The following is a 24,606-nucleotide window of genomic DNA, read 5'->3' on the forward strand; positions in this document are numbered from 1 at the left end:
ACTTGAACCCAGCCTTTTCTCGAACCCAAACTTGCCTGCTACTCAACTATAGTAGAAAACAATGGCAACCTCAGAAAGGAGGAGAATCAAAGGATCATTTAAAAATCCTTTGAGATGGCCAGATGTGAGGAATGAGAGGGCACCAAGGAAAGAGCAGGGAGCTGTGGAGATCAATGCAAGTTAGGTAGGCCTTGTATACACATAGAGATTGAACTGATTTAACTAAATCAGTTTGGAAACTGACTTAATTAAATCTGGCTTAATTAGATTAAAACTCTCTAACGTGGACACTCTTAAAGCAGCGTGAGAATGCCTTACACTGATATAGCTTATGTCAGTAAGGAATCAGTTTAAGCTAAATCAATATAGGATACCCTTAAACCAATGTAAATGTCCATACAAGAGGGTTGTACCAATTTAATTAGTTTCTAAACCAAGTTAGTTAAATTGTATGTTTAGATAAGGCCTCAGAGAGGAAATGGGAGCACACTGGTGCCTACAATAGCTACTACAATGGTGGGAGCCTTATCAGTTCCTTATAAAGAGAGAAACAGAATGTGAAAACACCAGAGAGGGCATGTTACACTGTAGCAGGTTTTATTACATCTTGTCATGGTTACAGAATCTGAATTCTCTCTCAGATTTCTGTGTACTAACAAAGGAATATGAAATATGAGAAGATAAACTTGAAATATGTAGCAACTTCCTTCCTACCAGAAGCCTCTCAGGTGATAAAGGAGCATTATAAAAATGTGAGGAATCATTTTTGTCAAATAATTACATGTCAGTCTGTTTATTTATTGCTTTAAACTTTAACGGGGAAAAAAAGAAGATACTGACAATAACTCTTGCTCAAACTTCATATATTTCAAGTCCCTATTTAATTTAAAAAATGGGTCTTCATCCTGTCTCAGGTGTCTCCAGGCACTCCGAGTGGATACACATTAACGTTTTCAGCCTTCTTTTCCCCACTATTTCAAGATATTAATAAAGGGAAGAAGTTACAAGAAGCAGAGCAGAGGTAGAATATAAGTCCTTCACTCTTATGCAGACCTCCAAGCCCATTCTGGAGCTTCCTATCCCCTGCACTTTGCACAAGAGCTTAACATTGTGGCAACACAGTCTCTAAGTAAACAGGGCTGAAGGTAGCTCCTGCCGGAATCCAGCCAAGCTGTTGGAGGGAGAACAATCCCAGGGCATTTTTTCCCCTTCTCCCACCCTAGTGGCTGAGCAAATAGCCTCTGCAATCCTACCAGGAGAAAGGCTGCAATGATCACGTCTTAAGAAAGATCTTCTGCCCCTGGTCAGTCAAACACTGTTACACAAACATTCCTTAAAGACTCAGGGCCATATCCTGAGTATTTGCAACCCCTAATGAAGTTAGCGGCAGTAGCTTACCACCTCAGGATACAGCTGTCAGCATTCCAAATTCCAAATGTGTTTATTAAATTTGACATTGTTTCCTTGGGAAACCAATCACAGATACAACAACGGAAAGTCAGAGTTACTGTTCCAGATGTAGATCAGAGGGTAATCATTTCATCTGGTCAAGAGCTAAATGAAAATGTGCAATTAAATATGGAAGAGATTGTTTAGGGTAAGTAGTTAGCACATATTATAAAGGGACCATTCAAAGTAAAGTGGCCTGTTAAACCAATTAAACCAAGTCAAACCATGGAAACAATGATGGGTACTCAGTTGGCTCCCCAATAGGACAACCTCTTCATGGGCCACCTTGAAGAAAAATTTCTGGACAAATGCACCACAAAACTAATGATATGCCTGAGATACATCCATGATATTTTCATTCTCTGGACAGATGGTTTAAATTCCTTCATAGATTTCCACCACTACTTCAACAACCACCACCCATCCTTTAAACTCTCTCTGGAACACTCCCACACTAGCATCAACTCCCTGGACACCATGATCAGCTTCATCAACGGAACTCTACAGACAACTGTATACAAGAAACCCATGGATCACCACACTTACCTTCATAGATCCAGTAACCATCCCAAACACACCAAGAAATCTGTTATCTACAGCCAGGCACTCAGGTACCACAGAATATTCTCCAAGTAGAAAGTCCGGAATATACACCTTAACACACTCGAAACTACTTTCAAACAAGAACTCTCCACCAAAAAAGTAGATCATGTCATGGAACAGGCCACCCAAATACCGCAAAAAAAACCACAAAAAAAACCCCCTTTCTTCAATACAGAAATAAAACCCCCTCTGACCACACACCCCTAGTAGTCACCTACCACCTCACACTGGAACCCATATGGTATCAACAAACAACTACAACTCATATTCAATGAGGACCCTATCCTGAAATAAGTCTTCCCTGAACCCTCACTTATGGCCTTCAAACAACCCCCCAAACCTCCCCAACCTCTCCAGGCTCATGATCAGAAGCAAGTTCCCTATAGGCCAGGATACAGTAACTCAAACCAACACCAGACCCTGCCAGAACAACAGATGCAAAACCTGCAGACATATCTCCACTGCTACAATGATCAACATCCCCCACAACACACCTTTCAATATCCAGGGGTCCTACACGTGCCTATCACAACATGTGGTGTACCTCATCCAGTTCACTAAACATCCCAACAACAATTATGTGGGTGAAACCAGACAATCACTATGCTCTCGAATTAACTCATACAGGAAAATGATCGATGTGATGATGGGAGTTCCTTTCCCAGACCTGAAAAATAGCTCTGTGTGGCTCTAAAAGCTTATCTCTCTCACCAACAGAAGTTGATCCAATAAAAAAAAATATTACCTCACCCACCTTTTCTCTAATAAAAACTGGCATTTACTATATATATTCTGCCTTTCTTCCAAAGAACCTTACAGATCGAGTTCTCCAAAGGGACCGCTTCAACCACTACTGAAATGCAGCAATTTCTGGGGTAGAAGGTGTATGCACATAGCAACATAAGTAATAGTTTAGGATAGAAAATGAAGACTAGAAGCCATTCTAAAGAATACAAACTAGAGAAAAAAATTGTAGGTAGACAGAATGATTGCCACTGTGAGTTTAGCCCAGTGGAATTTTGCCCACAAAAAGACTGCAAGATTTGGTTCTACAGGATTACCTAACTTGAATGGAATTGCCATCACATAGGTGCATTTGCTCAGTTCTGAGTCACATGAAAGAATGCCACTGACTAAATTATCAACACGCTTCCTGCAATTTTGGGAAAATTGCATTCAAAATTCTAACTAGGCCTGAGATACTTGATCATCTGAGACTTGCGACTGCAGCACAAAGTGCTAGGGCTACAAATCGGTGTACATTTTTAAAATTCCTCTGAGTAGAGGTTGGGTCACTCTGTGCTTTTGTTTTCTTAGGCTGTTATTCTGCAGCTATCATTTCTAAATCTGAAATAACTGATTACACATGGTGTAAAATGACAGTTTAGTCTTTTTGTTCAGAAAGAAATGTTTTCTCTCTTCCTCTTCCTGTGAAAGTTAGTGTTACATCCTTGGGGCCAGATATTCAGGTTAACTTCAATGGAGGTACGCCAAATGACACCAGTTGAGGACCTAGTCCTCTATGTACAAATATTGAAGCAGAGGATGATAACTTTTCCTCAGGCTGTTGCATAAGTCAACTAAAACAACATTTCCTGTAATGGGAAGCCACACAGCTTCTAACAGCTCCTACACACCAGTTCTCAGTCAGATGAGTGAAAGAAACATGGGTAGGTAAGCCTATGATATTCTTTTGTATATTAGCTACAAACCACAGAGGATCTTCTCTTCTCTGTCTGACCTCTGCTACTCCACACCCCTGATATGCCCTGTTCTTCCCCATATACCAGTGGTGGGTTGTGGCTGGTGCAGGTTATGGCTACACTGATGGAGGGGAAATTGTCTGCTGGCCATCTGCAGATACTCAGGCCATGTGACATAAATTATTATTTATGATTTATAGTGCAGTTGAGTCTAGAAGTCTCAGTCATAGACCAGAAACCCCTTGCCCTAGATGTTGTAGAAACAGAACAAAGGGACAATCCCTCCCTGTAAGAGCTTAAGTGTCCTATGCAGACTGAAGAATCTAGCCCATATACTCCCCAGCAATGCCACAGCTCATGAGCACAATATGATCATTGAGATAACACAACAAAATGTTTCAACGTTGCCAGTGGTATTATTTATGTACACATGCAGCACTAGAGGATGCTACAGACCCCCCTAAACAAACATACCATTCATACAAACATACGCTGCCATTTAATCAACTAATCTTTTTCACAGACACACAGGTGGCAGGAACAAGGAGTAAACCCCTGCTCATAAACAAGTGTTCTGCTTCTGTACTTACAAAAACCTCCACATGAACTCGGACTAGCAGAAACCCTTATGGTATGAAAAAAGAAGGAATTAACTTCAGGGTAACCTGAGAATATTGAACCGAACATGTTTATAATCAACACATCTCAACATGGCATTTGTCTTGAAACATTTATAACTGTTTCACATGGATGCAATGGGCGTTAAAAACACTTCATATGGTAGGGTCTCTCGCTCTCTTTTTTTTTTAAACAAAGTTTTGAGAGATTACCCTTCCTTTGAGGATTTTACTTCTTTATTTCAATACTCCCATCCTGAGACTGTGTCTTTGTGTTGGGGTTATTGCTCTGGGAATAATGAAGTAAGACCATGTTTATCTTAATTTCTTCTCGTCCAGAACTCCCTATTTTTCTGTGGTTGGGTGATATTCCCCCACATGAATCATTTTGCATTTATAATCTCCTGTTTGTGTTAATTTTTATTTATAGGGATGAGTAAGATCTCAATACCTTGTGACTCTCGTACACTGATGGGGGTTTGACTTGACATTATCACCAGTGCTATACCACATATTACCCTTTATGATCCACCACCCAGATCTTGCAAAAACCTTAGTACTTAGTTGCACTAAATCCTCTTCCTCTTCTATGGCTATTCTAGAAAGAAAAGGCCTTGGGCAACCTTTATCCTCCCAGGAGCCATCCAGAATTGTGACCAAATCTTCCACTGAGTGCTAGATGTGGGGCCTGGCTGATTTACTAGGCAACGCTCTTAAACCCCAATAGGGCAAGAATAGGTGGCTTGTGTGTGTAGCCAAACACCCTGTAAACTCCTAGCACCTCATTATATATGAAAGTAGATGACAGGAATAATGTACACTGCTCTTCTTTTAGTCCAGCCATAAGGATCATTGCTGAGTGTACTGCACCTGGGTCCCTATCCTTAAGTCATCATGCCAGTATCCAGATTAGACAGAATGGCTCAGGAATAATCTGATCCGCTACTAAATATCCAGTCCCCCTAACACCTAAGCACTTCTGGCAACAAGAGCTAAAATTGAGCCCCTAAAATCTCTGAATTTTCTTGAGCAATAAATAAGCAGATGTAATATATTCATAGTCATTGGAATTAAAAAGATAACATAACATAGGTCTTCCCAGTTATTTACATAGAGACTCCGTCAGCATTTCTCTCACCTAAAGAACAAGATGAGCTTGGCAAGAAATCTTCTCTACCAGAGCCAGCTGTCACCATTACTTTTGAGGCTCACTGCCATTCACGTGATGCCAAGTTTGATCATCTTTCAGAGAAAATAGGCATAGGTGAGGATGAAGAAAAGCAGCTGTTCCCTATCTCTTGGCACAAAAACTGCACTGTTGTTCCTCAAGTGTGAGAAGAAAATGGAGGCTATCCCACTTTTTGGGGATGTCATTTATTTATTGCCTCTTTTTAAATGGCTGGAATGTTTCCAAAACTATTTATCAGTGTGGTTTTTGGCCAATGTTATTAAATGATAATCTTGCCAATTTTGGTTATTTCTCGAACACATTTTCCAACAGACTACCAAATCACTTTTCCACTCACACCACAAAAAAATCAGATTTTTTTTTCTCCAGCACAATTTCTTTGGGGATTGCAGGGGTGAGAAAGAACAGCTAAATACAGTACATCTTCTAGAATCAGAGAATTCAGAGATTAAAAAGATCACTCAGTTCATCTTTTTGTCAATGTAAGGAAAAACCCTTCAGGTCCATGTTCTTATGTTTTGGCCAATTAAGGTTTAAAAGTTTCAAGTAACAAGGCTTCCACCACTTCTTTTGGGAGATTATTTCACAATCTAATACATCTCACTGACAGGAAGGTTGTCAGCCTACATTTTCCTTTTCTTAATATCATCCAGTTCCTTCTAGATCTATCCACAGGCATCACACAAAATAATGTATTTCTGCCTTTGGTGTTTACACCCTTCAAATATCTGTAGGCTTTTAGCATATCTCCCCACTTGTTTTCTCACAGCCAAATTACAGATACCTTTTAGAATGTGTCTTTGAAAATAAATCACTTCATCCCACCCTACCAATGATTCATCTTCCTTTGCACCTATCAGTTTGTCAGTATCCTTCTGGTAAACTAGAGCCTGAAATTCAACACTAAATATTTCAGGTTTTGTATAGAAATGAATCTTGTCTTCCTAATCCATGATTTGATATCTTAACATCTGCAGCCCAAAACTACGCTGGTCTTTTTGCAGCCTTACCCCATTATTCATTTATTCCAGGGGATTTGTATTAGCTTATACTTTGTTTGTTGGGTGGTGTTTGGGATTCTTTTTGTTTGTTTGGGAGATTTTTTTGCTTAAGGCATTCAGATTTTTGGCCTGTCAAATCTCAGCATGAAATATGAATATCACAGGATGTTATTGATTCTATTTAGATGCCTTTAGCTTTATCTGTTCTTTGTTGCTCATAATTGAACTTCACAGCAAATCAGTTATGTATAGGCATAGGAAAATTTGATTTGAGAGGAGGAAGGAGTTTCACAGCAATACAGGGTGCAAAGTAGGAAGAGAAGACAAGAGCTTAATGCTAGGTAGTGAAGGAGAAACATCCTGGGAAAACAAACAAAAGCACTTAATACATACATTATATTTCTTTCTAAAATCTGATTGTAAAAAAATTGGGGAAAAAAAGGTATGATAAAAACTATAAATAAATTCTCAATTTGATGCCATGAAGCAGATTTGAAATTACACAGTTTGGTCAGTGGAAGTGGCATAGGTTCTGTAAGTGATGCAGACTTGGAAGGGGTTGAAGGTACAGATGCCATGGTTCACTGCTAATTTTTAGTGTCCATGCTGAGCAATCTATGGAACTGCACTTGCCTTTGTGTTAGAGAAAGTTCATGTTTCTGCCATTCTCTCCCATGATAAGGTAGCATTACATTAAATTCACAATACTGCAGTGTTAGAGAAGACAGACAGAAAATGACATCTATGATAAAGTAGTTGGGGGGGGGGGGGCGGGGGAAAGAACTATTTGCTGTCTAAAACAAATATGCTGAGTACCACTGGACAGGGGTTCACACTATAAACCACTGGCAAAAGGAAAGGACCATCTCTAAAACTGCAGAAACAAATGTAAAAGAAAATGTCACATAAGCTTTTAATGTGATTATTTAAATGATTATTTACTCTGTGAATTCTATTAATGGTATATATTACATAATATCAGCTATTACATTTCTGTCATTCATTTGGATTATTTAAACATTGCATTGAAATGTCACTTAAAATAAAGAAAAACATTATCTGTCATGCAGATATGTGAAAGCTTCAAGATGCCTATGGGATGTGACTTGTTTCTAAACAGATCTCCGTGACTTTTATTGCGCCAGGAGTAGAAATTACAGGGTCTGTTTGATATATAATTTGCACTTCTGCTGCAAATAAGGGCTACAGTTGTCAATTATTGTAAGATCTGTCTCCCACTTTCTTGCTAGTTAATACTTGCTATGTGAGAAACAAACCCAATGCTGCCATTCACAACAGCAAGAACATTTATTAGAGGAACACTAGGCTCTTTTTCTCTAGGGATGTCTGCTGTTTAACTGTTATTTTTACAATGTTTGGAGCTAGCAAACTCCAAAGAAATGCAGAAGGCATATCCTATTTAAAAGCATAAATAAAAGAAACTGAAGAGACTTACCAAACTATTCCCTGAGCACCAGAGCCAATAGGTTTTAAGTTCTGGTAGCGCTTGAGAACGGTGAAGGTTGAGTCACCTACTTCCACGCTGTAGAACTGGTTGTCAACTTTGCTTTTGCTCATGTTGTAATGTTTGGCAATATATGACACATCCACTTGTTTCCCAAATCCCTGTCATGGAGATGAGGAGTTGACAAAAAGACAAAACCAAGACCAGTAAATCATCAGCATAACAATGAAAGAGAGCCTAGTTTTCAAATATGTATTGCTGTCATTTTATGCTCATTGTCAGAGACTTGTACACCGTCAGATGATTTCTCAAAGGCTTTCAAATACAACAGTAAACTCTCCTTCACCTAGGAAACTTCCATTGCAAAGTCCTGAAGCCTTCTTTAGCCAGTGTCTGTAGAACAGACATTCCCAGCCACTGGTATATGCATGCCATTACTGGTACTTCAGGGCTTTTGCAGGAGGGTTCTATATGGTGCTTTTGGTCTGACTTTCCTCTCACACTGCAATAAACCAGGAGTAGCTGAGAACTCCTTTAACATCAGTGGACTTACATCAATGTAAAATGGTGCAAATGACATGGGAATTAAGCTCTTAAGTTTTGTAAACTGTAGCAGTTGCCTGAAAAAATAAAGGAGGGGTGCTACTACTGCAGAGCATCAGGGCAAAGCCACAAATCATTTCAGAGAAGCACAAAAACAAGCCCACGATTATAGGACTGATCCTGCCTGAGAGATTCTGAGCAGTTCTCACTGAGTATGGCAGTGCACTGCCCTTCTTTGGTTTAGACCCTTGTCCTAGGATCCAGACTGCACGAAGTGAAAAATATTAGTAGACATTCTGCCAAGGAGGAGGATCCTGGCACTATGACTGAATTTTAAAATGATAGGGGAAATCTTAGAGACTTATCAATTTTAGCTCTGTCCTTTCTCAAACAAAAGTTTCACTGAAATAAAACTGAACCAGAGTAAAAGCAGAGTAAGCATGTCAGGATTTGGTCCTGCAACAACAGGAGGTAACTTTCAGAGGCTGGGGTACAAAAGCCTCTGAAAAGCAATACAAAGTATTTTATCATAAATACATGAACATCTCCATGTATAACTAAGAACAGTAGCAAATACCAGCCAGTTTCATATCCCTAGTGGTCAGCAAGAAAATAGGAGGGTAATCTGATATGGATTTATAAGACACCTCCAATCATATAATGACGTCTTCTAACTTCTTCGAGAAATGCCATCTCCTTGACCCTTTGATGATTTGAACATTACATATTTCTTTTTAATTTTATCACTCCAGCATATAAATCTTTCAACTGAAAAAAACAAGGACTCTTAAAGCCTTAAAGCCCATGATTAAAACTTGGTATATGCCTGAATGCATACACTGAATGCCAGACCCCAACTGAGTACTGTGTCCTAGACTGTATACTTTGTATTCTACACACTATAATAAAAACTCCAGATTTGAAAAAATGTGAAAGTACAGGTTCATATAGATATAAATAACTTGAATTACGTTTCCCCTGTATTAATGAGTAAATGATCTGGGTGATTCCACCCCCCCAAAAAAAGTCACAGGGACTAATCTCATCAGCTTCTGAGCAAATAGTCAATTGGGGATTAAACTCACAGCAAAAAAGTTAGTAAAGTAAGGCCCCGTCTTGCAAGATGCTGAGCACCTTTAATGCTCATTGACTTCAATGGGAACCAAAGGTGCTCCAGATCTTGCAGGATGGAGGGTTAAGTAGCTAATAGTACAGGTGCGGGCAAACTTTTTGGCCTGAGGGCCGCATCGGGTTTTGTAAATTGTATGGAGGGCCAGTTAGGGGAGGGGGTCGTGGCCCAGCCCCCACTTCCTATCTGCCCCCCCACCCCGGACTCCTGCCCTGTCCAACTCCCCCTGTCCCCTGAATGCCCCCGGACCCCCGCCGCCCCATCCAACCCCTCCTCTCATTCCTGATGGCTCCCCCCGGGACTCCCTGCCCCATCCAACCCCTCCTCTCATTCCTGACGGCCCCCTCAGGACCCCTGCCCCATCCAACCACCCCTTCTCCCTGTCCCCTGACTGCCCAAGGAACCCCTGCCCCTGACCGCTCCCTGCCGCCCCATCCAACCCCCACTCCTTCCTGACTGCCCCCTGGGACTCCTGCCCCCATTCAACCCCCTGTTTCTGCCTGATCAACATCCACAGCCCCACCCCCTGACCACCACCCCGAACTCCCCTGCCCTCTATCCAACCCCCCCTGCTCCCTGCCCCCTTACCACACTGCCTGGAGCACCGGTGGCTGACGGCGCTACAGCCGGGCCACGCTGCCGCCGCCGCCGCCACCATGCAGCTCAGAGCGCTGGGTCAGGCCAGGCTCTGCAGTTGCGCTGCCCCAGGAGCTCATAGCCCTGCCGCCCAGAGCATTGTGCCAGCGGCGGAGCGAGCTGAGGCTGCAGGGGAGGAGGGACAGCAGGGGAGGGGCCGGGGGCTAGCCTCCCGGGCCGGGAGCTCGGGGACCAGGCAGGACGGTCCCGCGGACCGGATGTGGCCCGTGGGCGGTAGTTTGCCCACCTCTGTGATAGTACATGCATGGAAGTCTAAAAAAGCTTCTCTATTACCTTCAATGAGCATAGGAACCAGCCCCAAGTCTGTGTCTTCCACTCACTATCCACCACCCTCCCTCGTTGTCCATCATTAATTCCTTTAAATCCATCTTTAGTTAGAGAAATCTAACTGATTTAACTTATTCTATTATTAAAAACAATAGATCATAATATATTTTGTTACATAATCAAAACTTTGCTGTCACGATCAACTGTGATACATGGCCATAGAATTCAAACAATGTGAATTTGATGGGTTGGGGCAAGGAGAAGAGTTCATTGTGAGGATTTTTTTTATTTGCTTGTTTGTTTTTAAATGCCAATACTCCATAAAGTGAGCATTGAAGTTCAAAAACTGACTTTGTCAAGATCATCTCTTCTTGGTTTTGCCTTAGAATGCTTAATATTCTGTCAATTTTCTCATGAGAACGACCACTCCACTGGATAGCACTGTTTAATTATAACTAGCTCATTTAGATATTTTTCATGCCTCCTCTTGTCCCATCCTCTTTGAGAGATAGCAGCCAGCCACCCTTGAGGAAACAGGCCATCTTCTCCACATTGTTTTGAAACATTCTGATTAACATGGCTGTTCATTCAGGCAGTAAACATCATTTTCAGAGAAGCAATTAAAATATTACAGTTTGTTATGAGCCCAACAGTGCAAGGATTTTTTTTTTTTGGAAACACAAAAAAAATAAGTTTTATGGACACTGACACAGTGCCAAATTCAAGCTTCAAGACAAAGTCCTGAATGACTCAAAAATACGTTTGAAGAAACAGAAGAATGACACTGTGAAAGTTAAGCCTTGAACCGTCTTCCATTTTCTGTAGAGAAATATTCACATGGTGCTCAGTCTGGCACACCAGAACTGGAAGTGAGAGGCAAGTACCTCTAAGTAGTCAAACAGATTGCAATGTGTTTTATTCCATTATCATTTTCTGTACAGCGAGGACAAAGTTCACATTGCGAGCCTCCTACTCTCAACCCAACATTCATTATTGCACCAGAATATCAGTCACATTCTTTTGTGCTAAAAATAGATTTATAAAGAAGCTGAAAAGGTTTTGGGTTGGTTTGGGCAATCTAATGACACCAACTATTGTCCTCACGTTCACTGATGACATGATGCTACACGGGTGGATATCCAGGGTGGGGAAAAGACATTGATGCAATATTCATTATGAGAAAGTTAAAAAAAAAAAATCAAGATATTTAGAGCTTAAGGGTTAAATACTGTGTTGACATGCATCCTATGCAATTCCTTTTATAAGTCAGCGCACAATTGAATATTCATCAGTGTTCATTGTAGGCCTAAGCAGACTCACAAAAATAGTTAACAGCCTAGTCAGCAAGTTTGTCATTCGCCCACACTCATACAGTCTCTCAAAATACTGGAAATAAATTTAATTAGTCCGTGACAGGTTACCAACCAAAAAAATTAGAGAACTTACTATGGGGGTGCATGGGCAAGATCATGATCAATCCCTAGTGATTTTTGACCATGAAGCAAAGAGTTGCTTTCATATCTTATCAACATACATTTCATTTAAAAAAAAATTAAAGTTTATGCTGAGCCAAAATTCTCATTTGAGCTATTTCTTTCACATCAGGCCCCACTTAAGTCCTCAAAATTGGGTTTACTTGGGATTTAAACAATTCATAGAACTCATGTGGGCCTTCTACAGAGAAATAACTGTCACTGATGGCAACAAAGCTTTTGGTGAAGCTGAAATACCGGTAAGTTTGCAGCAAAGCTGGGCCATGTTATAGTTTTGGGGTTCCAAACTAATTGTACAATTCAGGTGCCACAAAACTAAATAAAAAAGTATTCCCTCCTTCCCCTTTGAACGAAAACCACTTTAGTTTCACACATTTCTGTCAAATGATTATTGCCAAACAATACAAAAAAGTGCCTGGATAATTGCTTGGATTTTAATATGGGTATGCTTGTGCTTGCTTGTTACATACATTTGTGTGATTAAGTTTTACTGCATGAGCATTCATGGGAACTGAATTTTCAATTCGCATGTGTGGGGAAATAGAACAGGGGGGCCTTCTTTTTAATAGCCAAAGCTTAGAGTCTGAAGGCCCCGAAATAAACCCTCCAACAGAGATCTGTTATGCTAACTACCCTTACACAAAGCAGTACAGGCCCAGGCCTGAGCAAGACTGAACAACACAGTTCTCTGCCAAACTCGGTCAAGGGTAATGGCCAGAGGAGGGGGGAGGAAAAACAAAAAACAATGCTAAGGGCTACAACAGAAACTGCTTTAGCAATATAATAACCGCAAGTTTATGAAATCATTAAGAAATTGCTTTTGCAAAGAGCTGATCACTCTTGCAGTTGCAGCTATCTGCAAACTTTCCAATTCCAGCTATCTGCAAAATTAGCCAATCGTAGATCTTCTTTAGGCGTCCCATGGTAACCCCCTTAACCCTTAACCGTAAAACCCCAGAAAATAACATGTACTTGCCGAGAAATGTACCCAAACTGGTGCCAAGTACCACCCCGGGGGAAAACCACCAAGCGCCCCCATACCCAAATAAAACACCCAATTCTCGGAAAATAATGAGGAAGGTGCCAGGAAGGGGCGACTGACCCCAACCCCAATTTCTTAACTCATGACGTATTGTTTGTACTTTGCTTGTGGTTTAATGAAATAAAAGCCGCCTGCGAGTGGTTCTCGGTGTGTCAGTCTCCGGACTGCACCCCAGTGCACTAGTATGTATGTCAATAAACTGGCCTCAGGCTTGAGTCTGTAAACTAAAATCAATGCGTGGGTGTCTTTGACCATGACACATGTGTAAAGATTCACACACAGCATTTTCTTTTTCCAGTCAACTTCTGAAAACTTAATCAATTTTGGAAAAGTTAGTGAGTACTACAAGAAAAAACCCTAGTCATCATTCATTTTATTGAACTAAGTAACAAAATGGGGAGGGGGGTATATGAACAGAGGAAAAACAAAAGTTTCAAAAATTCAAAGTTTACTAAAAAAATATTTTGAAAAAAATTATTCCATTTTGAACTTTGCAAAATGTCAAATTTTCATTTTTATTTTATTTATTTGCAAAAAATGTTCTTCATTTTTTGATCAGCTCTAGACATCAGAGCTCTGGAGATTTACACAGCTGAGGATATGTCTCATTATGAATGGCAAGGGAAGAGATACACCTAAAATTTGTTTAATGCCAAAACCACGGAAATAGAGCTGTGAAGACAGTCAGTGGAAGGATTGGAGAATGAACTTGCTTTAGGCATTGCTAAATCCTAGCACATTAGAAAACACATTATTAGCTCTTATGGAACAATTAAATGAAAAAAATCTGATAAAACACAAGCAGCAATTGCTGCTTGACACACAACTTTGACTAGCTATTTTTTTTTCCAACGTGGAGGGCAAAACAGAAGGAAACACAACAGTAAACAGAACCAGATTTATGGTTCTCAGAAAGAAAAGGGGTACTTGTGGCACCTTAGAGACTAACAAATTTATTAGAGCATAAGCTTTCGTGGACTACAGCCCACTTCTTCGGATGCATATAGAAAGCTTATGCTCTAATAAATTTGTTAGTCTCTAAGGTGCCACAAGTACTCCTGTTCTTTTTGCGGATACAGACTAACACGGCTGCTACTCTGAAACCTATGATTCTCAGAAATATTCTTCTCTCGCCTTTGCAGATTAAAAGACCAGAGAACTTTATTCTCATATTATGTAATTCCATTGCTTCCTTTGCCTATTTTCCACCCTAAAAACTCTATGGTTGTTCATTAACAGGTACAGTTTTATTTTGGCTGTTTATGGACGACACTTTTTACCCATATCCCATGATTGGCAATCCTACTATATCACAAATACTTACGGATCAATATCTTTACAGGTACTTTATACCTCCTTCACCTTGCTGGGCTCAGCATTTCCCCCTCTGGTGATGAGGGGGAGGAGCGCGGAAGGACCTGGAGTAAATCAGTCCCACTCCAGAGAGTTTGTATTCCTCACTCAGGTTTTATTTTCCAATATTTACAAGGTGGGCCTGAGGGTAGGCCTAAGCAGTACCCTTCAGTAAAAAAAACCCAAACCAAAACAAAACAAAACCTTGCAACACAATAATAGAAAACCTTTCCCTGCCCCTCTCTGGGGTGTTGTCCTATTATGCTGGCCTCTGGATGCCAATCCTTCACCAGAGTCCCTCCTTCCTTCCCTCATGAGAAGAGGGGTTTTTCAAAGGTCAGAGGTTGCCCTTAATTGGATTCAAGTGTCCCTAGTTGATCTGAGGTAACCCCTTTTCAACTCATAGGAACTTTAGCATTCTAGGGCTACTATACCTGCCTTCCACCACTCTCTGGATGCTGTCCGGTCTGAATGTGTCAGAATATATACATATATATAAGTATTGTCATACTGTTAGTGGGCCTGATCCAAAGCTCACTGAAGTCAATGTAATGACTCCCATTGACTTCTATGAGTTTTGAATCAAGACCAGTATGATAGCTACTTTACTGAGGGCCAGACTGGTGCTGACCCTATCCTGGATGTGTGGGGCATAGAAAGGGAAAGAGAATGGGATGGAAGCCCCTGCACAGTCAACCTAGCACAAGTGATGTCCTTCCAATGGTGGCCATAGCCCCACATCTCTCTACCCCATCCAGAAGAGAGTGACCAGCGTCAGGAACACCACATTCCATATGTTGCAGGTGGCAGAACTCCTGCTCGAGAGTGCACTACCCTAGATCCATAAGAGCAATTGCCGCTTATTCAAATAGAATCTCCCCAGAGATTCAGGTGTGTGCAATCCCTCCTCACCCCTTACCTCGAACACAGGCAATGTCTTATACCCACCATCTGGTCCCCAAACTCAAAAGGAAAGAGTTGTTCAAATAAACAGGCTCAATCATGACATCCATAGAGTTTTTTCATGAATTGCCAAAGTGGAAATAAGGGCTTGAGCCTGCAAACTCCGACTGTCCTGAGCAACCTTACCAAGTCAAAGATTTTATTCATGTAATAGCTACATGCATGAATAAGGCCCAAAGAAAGCCAAACAGATCCACCTCTGACAAGCCAAATATTCTTCGCCTTCTTGCTGAGTTTGTTTCTATTGATAATTTTTTGAAACCCTTGTCATTGTGTCCCTTCTTCATCTGTGTGGGCAGATGACACCACACAACTGACATCTGTGACACTCTGTATCTCGGGGGAACACCCCGCACCCCCATGTTCATCCTTATAATATGATTGTGTGGTATCCAATGCAAAGTTTGTCATGTTGGGTGTCTTCGGAAGGCTCATGATGCACTGAGCATTGTTGTTATAGTAATGTTATAGGTTGTAATTTCATGTATATAGTTATGAGGCTGAAAATGTGTCCTCATGGCTTAAAACAAGCCCAGGCAAAACTCTCCAGGTACAGAGGGGCAGTTCACACCTCATCAGGGCATGTATGGGACAAACCCAGCCCAGCCTCACAGGAACAAAGGACACTGGCCTAGTCAGCAACAAAGGATCTGTGGGACTCTCGAGTGAGTCACCCCCCTTCCTTTGTTCAGTCAGGGACTACAATGAGGTAATGCTCTCCTGACCCGGAAGGGGGGCAAAGCCAAGAGGGAAGAAAGAATATGATAAAAGGGAGAGACATTTGTCATGCTCTTCCTTTCTCTTCCACCTACATCTACAGACATCACCACCAAGCAACCAAAACGCCGATCAAAGGGGAGAGCCTGGCTGAAGGGCAACCAGCCAGCCTGTCGTGAGAAGCATCTAAGTTTGTAAGGGCACCGAAAGTGTTAAGATCAGCTTAGAATGCATTTTGCTTTTATTTCATTTGACCAAATCTGACTTCTTGTGCTTTGACTTATAATCACTTAAAATCTATCTTTTGTAATTAATAAATTGGTTTGTTTATTTCTACCTGAAGCACCGTGTTTCATTTGAAGCATTTCAGAGACTCCCCTTGGGATAACAAGCCTGGTACATATCAATTTCTTTGTTAAATTGATGAACTCATCTAAGCTTGCAGTGTCCAGATATAACTGGACACTGCAAGACAGAGGTTCCTAGGGTTGTGTCTGGGACCAGAGATATTGGCTAGTGTCATTCGGTTGCACAATCCAAGCAGCTTACATTCCAAAGGCTGTACATGAACAGCCCAGGAGTGGAGGTTCTCATAGCAGAGCAGGGTAAGGTTGGCTCCCAGAGTCAAGGATTGGAGTGACCTAGTAGATCACCGGTCCAGATAACACCAGGGGAATGTCACACCATCATTTAGGATTTTGACCTACGAAATGCTTCCCCCTACTTAGCCATGGGGCTCAACTGCTTCTTTATGATGTCCAGTCATTTCATTTTTATTTCCCTTCCCTTGGATCTCTTTCCTTGTGCATGTTCTCTTTCATCATCATCCTCTTCCAAATGGTCCCCAGGCCAGTTCTTCCTGATTTATATCTAAAGAGACTTTAATCTTTTCACATTCGCTAACAAACACATTCCTATATGAGGTTTTATTCTACATTCTTTTGGCCCTTTCTTTAATGCCAGCAATGCCTAGCATTTCGCTACTTCAGAACCCTCACATCTTTTCATCCCCTCTGATGGTCTCAGCTGCTTTCATATTTTAACGGATAACTGTGTTTGTAGGACAGTTGAGCTTTTATCCTCCTCAGACTCCTAGAAACAATGAGTGCTACAGGCAAGCGTGTACTCAAAACCTTACAAGGACTTATTTAAATGTTCTCTCCTCCATACGGGTTCAAAGTACAATTTGTACTAACAATGGAGGCGATGATTAGAAATGCTACAGCAGTGAGAAATCATGAATCTCCTCATTTCCCCATAAAAGCTGCGAGACTATGCTCAGAAGGATATAGCACAAGCAAAAGTGATTAAAAAGTAGTTTGCGTGCAGGTCAGATTGGATGTAAATCTTAGCTAAATATCTATATGCATCCGAAGAAGTGGGCTGTAGTCCACGAAAGCTTATGCTCTAATAAATTTGTTAGTCTCTAAGATGCCACAAGTACTCCTGTTCTTTTTGCGGATACAGACTAACACGGCTGCTACTCTGAAACTTAGCTAAATATTGACTCAGACACATAAAAAGCCACATAGGCAGTAATTCTGCAAGGAACAATACAGGAATTCTAAGATTAACATGTGTTTACTTAAATCACTGGTTATTCTGAAATATGAATTTGGGCTGGCCAAACCACAGAGATGCCAATGAACCATTATATCACACCATCATGTATTCTGTGTATGCAACATATACGTTAATTATTATTTATATCCCTCTTACTTTACAGTCAGGTGTCAACTATATTCAAGGCTCACAGGGAGCCATAACCCCCACTACTCTAAAATAGTTTTCGATAGCTAAAAGTGTCACAGTTTAAAAATCTGATTCCTTGAGATTTTCTGGAGCTAAGTGTGAACATTGTGTGTCCTATTAGGAAGCCAGGAATCTCTCTCATTTCCAGTTCTATAAAGCTCTCACATCTACTTCTGCAGAATCACATAATATTGGAATTTAAACTGGTCTTACTAGTACGTGTGCATTTAGAATTGTATTATTAGTGCTCATTTGAAGCTCTTTGCTGAACTGCTTACTCAGGCAAAACTCCTATTGAGCTCAATGGGAGTTTTGCCCATATAAGTACAATATCTGGCCCTTAGTGAACACAAATGTTTTTGGGGAAAAAAACTGGACTGAGAGCTCTGGACATTGAAACCTCTTTATACACAGAACAGGGCCAACACATGCAAGCTCCTCACATTACCCCACATAAAGGTATATGGTGCTTCACACAGAACATAAAAGTTGCACGGTCCCTGCCCTGAAGAGGTCACAAAGCCAACACACAGACAACATAAAACTCTGGTCATAATAGTAAGGGAGGGAAGAGGATATCAGTGGTCAAGGGAGACCATGGGAGAAAAGATTCTTTGAATAAGTGGGATATCAACAGAGTCATGAAGGAGGAGAGAGAAAACACTTTGTAAACAAGAAATTGAGCAATGTCCCAAGCACAGGAGGCAGTGAAGGCCAAGAATTGGTAAGAGACACAACAAAGGGAGCAGTGAGCAGGCAGGATTGTGAAGGAGGAAAAAGGAAATGAGAACAGGGACATAGCTGGGACAAGATTACACAGGTCTTTGAAACCTAGCCTGAATTTGATGCTATAACAAATAGAGAGTGAGTGACAGAATAGAGGAGATAATGTATTCAGAATGGAGGCAACTTACCTTGGAAAGACTGAAGTCGGAGAAGTGACAAGAAGGGAAACCAAAGAAGTTTGCAATAGAGGGTTTGGAGTGAGGGTTTAGTGACGTGAATAGTGAATGAAGAGTGGGTTTTGGTTATATTAAGAGGAAGAAGTAACAAAACCTTAGAGAGAAACTGGATGCAGTGAGGGCAGAGAAAGGAGGGAGAACAGGAAAGAAGATGGCCCGAAGAAGGACAGTGAATTTAACAGCAGTAAAGAAAGGAGGTGGCATAGAGAGTTTAGCAAGAGAAGAAAGACATGTAATGAGATGCACTATTTCTCTAGCTTACTGTATACATTGATAATATAATGCAATATTTCATAGTGATATTAAATAGCTCTGCAATCGTTCCAAGGAAGTGGGATACACCTGAGATTCTGATGAACATTTAAGAGCTCTTTTCCATACTGTGTATGCAGGGTGAAAAGGAAGACGCCTGAGCTACATGAATGGACATCACTACTTCCATTAAATGGAAGCAACACCTAAGGCCACATCACAACAGACTCATCACCCTATAAATTCTATTTTTAAGATATTATTTTATAATTACAGCACTTGACATGGAAATGGTAGCAAACAAAGGAGTCTCCCTTTTATAAATAAATAAGGGGTAAGCAGCAGAGTAATTAAAATTCCCCGTTAAAAAAAATCACTCTTGATATTAAACAGGCAGGATTTGTAACCTAAGAATCTAAGCTGCCGATCAGCGCTTCTTTTATAGATTATGAATGTTGACTAATGACCCACCGGAAACCATGGGTAATTACAGGACATTTTGCATGAATACAACTATGTTTAAGTCTGCAAGCAATATCTTCATCCAATCTGATTAAGACATTAGAGTGATTTATCAAAATTAAGAAACAATTTGCAAATAAACCAGATGTGCTCAACCAATGAAGATCTGCATGATTATCAACAAACATGATCTTTTCTGTGGTTCAAGCTAATCTAAGGGCATTCTCAAAATAATCTGGTTTCTAAATGTTCATTAATGAGATTGTTATTGAAACTAGGGAGTCTTTAAAGTATTTCAGAGAGAGCGAGAGAGCGCGTGAGCGTGCGCATAGTGATTGGTCAAGCAATTTACATAGGTTGTCATGGTAATGAGGAAGAAATTAAGCTAAGATTTTGAAAGGGCTCAAAACTTCCCCAAAATCCCAGTCTAAAATTTCATTCTAGGTACTTCTTTTGGTGGTCTCAATGCAGCAAGTTCCAAAACCCTGCATCCTGCAAGAAAAACCAATAATTGACATGCATCAATGGCCGGAAAAAAGGAGTTCTGAATATTAAAGAAGAAAAGGGGTGAAGAACACCTCTCCCCTGCTCAAATCTAAATCAGGCATGATAGGGAAGAGGCACACACCATTTGAGATGTCATTTCATCTGAGACTGGAGGATCATGGTGCAGGTAGTCAGATGCCTCTTGTATATTGATGCATTAAGATTGCATACAACGTACTTCCTAGTGTGAGAGGATAATTATATGTAAAGATTCCTGTACAATTTTACTATGGGGTCTCAGTGACAGGGAGAAGATAGAGTTAAAAAGTAGAGAGAGTCAGAAAATGATTTTTCCCCCTTATGAAATTTTTTCCAAAAATGATAATTTTTTTAAAGTATTTCTTAGATTTCTTTCTTTTGGTCAAAAACCTAAAACCACTTTTTTTAGGTAACAGCAAACAAAAAAAATTAATTGAAAATGGGATTTTTTGGAAGAAAATGTAGGTACAAGGAGAAGTCATTTTACTTCAGTACAAATGTTTTGATAGAAAGAGCATCCCCAGCTCTGTTAGGGAGTTATGGATGAAAAGTAAAAGTAACTTTCTATGATGGTGACAAAAAAAGTGAGTCTGGATGAATTATGAAATGTTGCTAACTACCAAAGATGGTTCTAGTACAAGGGGAATTTGAGCAAATAAAATCTATATGTAGATGAGGAACAAAGAGAAAATGCCTCGAGCAGAGGAGGATGGGGGAAAAGAAAATGTGTGAAGCAAACTGTCAGACTGAAAACTGAAATTATATTGTCCAGATTCACCCTGAACCTGAATGCCATGTGAAGTGCAGAGAATGGGAAAAGATATTTGTGGGGGGAAAAAACCTTTTTGCTGTTTTGTATTAAATGCGGATATAGAACAAATATTACTTTTTTTTTTTACTTGATTTTCAGTTACTTGGACCCAGTGTAATCATTTGCTGCTTAAGTATTAAATGTAATACTTTTAATGCTCTTTCTAAGGATGCAACATGATTCTCACCGATCAAGAAACATATATTATTCTTGTGATCAGCCAGATTACTGGTGCTCCATCAGACCATAAAAATGAATGAAGAAATAGCGCTCAAGCACTAGTCACACTAGGAGGAGAAGTGAATAGGGAAAAAAAATATATGCTCACCTTGATAATGAAAATGTCTCCAAGATTTGTGGCTGCTGAACACGTATGAATGCTAGACTTCCTAAATCTAACTAACAGGACCAAGAATTGGACAACTGAATCCTCTTTCCTTCTGCACTTAATTTATTGAGTTTAGTTTCAGTTCTGTAGAGTTTAAAGCATCATGACTGAACAATTTCAAAATCAATTTAATAAGTACAAAATCAGCTACACTGCTGCTTCAATACAGCAGAACCTCAATCATACACATTTAATTAAACTATAAACTTTATACTCCATGCACAAATTTGGCCACTCTTCCTCATCTCTTAGCAAAGATGTAAAAGCAGAGAGTTATATAGTGAGGTTAGAGAACAGTTCTATAGTGAGGTGTTACAGTACAAAGGGTTTACCTATATAAAGGCCAGAAAGGAAATAAGAAAAATATGTTTTCATTCATCCTTTTGGATATTTCTGTGCATGTCTGTATGTGGACACTTTTAAGAGATTACTCTTCAGAGATTAAGAGTGTCCTATTTTGATTCAATTTAAATTGGTGTGGATTAAAACCAAGTTTTATTATTTCAATTCCACATTGTGTGTAAAAAGGCCCAAGACTGTTATTTGTATAAAAATTACTCCAGCAGATTCACTAGCCATTATAAAGCACAGTCATAAATTATTAAAACCCAACTATGATCGTCAAAATATGTGAAAAAGTAAACTCTGTGATGCATTATCTAGCTTTTCTATTGTGTTTTTCCGCTGGTTGATTCTCACAATTCAGTAGCCTGCACTGGGCCTTTATTGTAATTCTACAGTTTCAATATAATATGGATGGCAAATATGGAAGTACAAGTATATTTTACCTGTAAGGAACACACACCTGACAAAAGGCAATCTTCACATCCAGGGTAGGTTCACTGCAGTAGTACAAGAAATGGCGGCTCATAAATACCTGCAATTTAAAAAAAAAAAAAAAATTGGAATTACAATTTCTATCCATCTGATTTCACTGTATGAACCAACATGTGAGTTATTATTCAGTTATGTGAATAAAAGAGATTGGGGTGGCTCAGTGGATTGGTAATAGGCTCCAGAGATTTCAAACCACTAGGAAAGGTTACCTGTTTAAACACAACCTAGCTTGTAGTAACTTGAAATCATTAGATCAAAATCTGCCCTATATGCAAGCCAGTGCGATTTGCAATTCCCCACACCAGCAGGAACGAAATTGAGCCCTTGGAGCTCAGTGGCTAGAACTGTAGGGTCAGCGGAGTTACCTTCATTTGGTCTATTGACCCATCATGAGAGAGTCTATGGTTCTTCCTTCAACTCCTACTACTCATCTCAGCCCTACTGTGGCATACTATAATTCTAAGATAGAACACCACAGAAAAATGCACAAGTGCCATTAAGGCTGCTCAAATGAGTAGCTGTGCTGGAGCACAGACTGAAATCTCCACTGGTTTTCTACCAAGAAGCAGGATTGCATTAAGGAAAAAGACAAAAATCTTAATTGCACCAAAATAAAAAAAAATCTGCTAGCTTTACAAGAAAAGAAGATAAATATTATAGAATTTCAATTTTCCCTTGTAAATATAATAAGATTATGTAAAAGCTAATCCTGAGAAATGCTATCCTACTTTGATGGAGATACCACCACGGTCCTGAAATTCTACACTGTGGTCTTGAGATATTTATGTGACTGTAAGAACTGTGCATTAACGATAAGCTGAAGTACTGTGAAATAGTGATAAGTTTATTGGAGTTATTTTACCCTATTCTGTCTGAACAGGGCTGAAGAAACCATAAAAAGAAAAAAAAGTGTCCACCAGTGTTTGCAACCTGAATTGTTCCATATGCTCCCACATGTGCTTAATTTTTAATGAATGAATGATCAATCTGGTCATGAAAAGCAAGTGTATGACTTTCTCTGTATCACATTACAGTGTCTCAGATTGCTGCCTCATTGCTCAATGAGTCATTGAGGAAGCTCCACATTCCACAGAGGGTTTGTTTATATATATATATTTATTAACTTTAGTCATTTCACTGCTTTCTGGAAACCCAGCAGATCATTAAGTTCTCTCACTGCAGAGGTTTAAAGGACATGTCCCCAATCAGTAGGACTATATGCTGATGCATTATCTTGATTTGATCTGGGCAGGAAACAATTTTCCCATCTTGCAAACATTTTTGAGGTTTCAAAAAATTTCTCATTTCACATTGAGAGGAAACCAAAACATTAGAACACTGATTCATTCTCTCTCTTTTCATGAAAAATGTGGGAGACCTGGCTTGAAGTCTCTGCTCCAAAGCTGGCACTTGAACCTGTGCCTCCCACATCCCAGTTGAATGCCCCACCACTGCAGTTATTGGCTAGTCTGGGGTCTCTCTCGCTCTCTCAATTCCATCCTACACCTGAGAAATCCTGCTTGGTGAAGTTTGTTGGTGACCCTAACTAGCAGCCTAGTGCAAGAGACTCACTGGCATCTGGTAGTGAATTTCAGTGACCAGTTCAGTGCAACGCAGTTTGCTGATATCATAAACTGTATCTGGTATGTATCATGTAAGGTATCACTGGAAAACTAATACCACATATTCTTGCACGGTGTGTGTACAGTAATTGCCAAGCGACCACACAAATAAGAAGGAAATGTGGAACTATAATGTGTTTACCAGACAAGTTGGGCGAGTGGGTGAACAGGTTTCTCCCACACAAAGGACAAGCTGACATGGCAAGTGGCCATTCATTTGCATCACAGAGGGCTTGAACAGATCAATTTGCATTTTAGTCAACACCAGAGGGGGAAGAAACCAACATGGAACTTCCTTCACCATCAGACTCCATGTCTCTCTCCTCACCACTTGATTTGGGCAGAGGGGGGCAGGTAATCTTCAGAATCCATTTCAAAGATGCACTGGACTATGAAGGAGAGGGGCAAAGAACCCCAAGTTGTCTTTCACCTAAAAAAACACTTTGGGTTTGGTGGAAGGTCCTGACCAGCTGCGTGGTCAGACATCTTGCTGGAAGGTAGCGTGATACAAATTTTACCTTGAATCAAGACTAGTTTGCTGAGTTTTACTCTCTAGAATGTGTTTTTCACTTTTGTTTGTAACCATTTAAACTCTATTCTTTATGACTGAACTCACTTAAAATCCCATCTCCTTTTGCCATTAAACTTGTTTTACTTTTCATTTAAACCAAGCCAGTGCTATGTTTGAATTGAAGTGATTGTTAACTCCAGTTTATCATGATAACCTGTGTATTTTGTTTCTTTAGAAGAACAAACAAACTTTATTATTCCTCTGAAAGGAAAGGGCTGGCGGTTGCAGAGCAC

General features: G+C 40.2%; 1 protein-coding gene across 8 annotated transcripts in view; it reads right to left on the minus strand.

Annotated features, from left to right (window-relative positions):
• The window catches only part of MAPK10 (mitogen-activated protein kinase 10), a 267,071-nt gene that overhangs the window by 99,265 nt on the left and 143,200 nt on the right, over positions 1-24,606 (minus strand). For 6 of the 8 annotated variants that reach the window (XM_054029918.1, XM_054029914.1, XM_054029915.1 and 3 more), the window contains 2 exons: positions 22,149-22,220; positions 8,019-8,188 (listed from right to left, as the gene is read on the minus strand). In XM_054029918.1, coding sequence (XP_053885893.1) covers positions 8,019-8,188; positions 22,149-22,220 — 242 coding nt within the window. Of the gene's footprint in view, positions 1-8,018; positions 8,189-22,131; positions 22,221-24,606 lie in introns of all 8 variants that reach the window. The other 2 variants (XM_054029919.1, XM_054029920.1) reach the window with 1 other exon arrangement.

Source organism: Malaclemys terrapin, chromosome 5 (assembly GCF_027887155.1).
Source record: "Malaclemys terrapin pileata isolate rMalTer1 chromosome 5, rMalTer1.hap1, whole genome shotgun sequence".
Classification (NCBI taxonomy): Eukaryota; Metazoa; Chordata; order Testudines; family Emydidae; genus Malaclemys; species Malaclemys terrapin.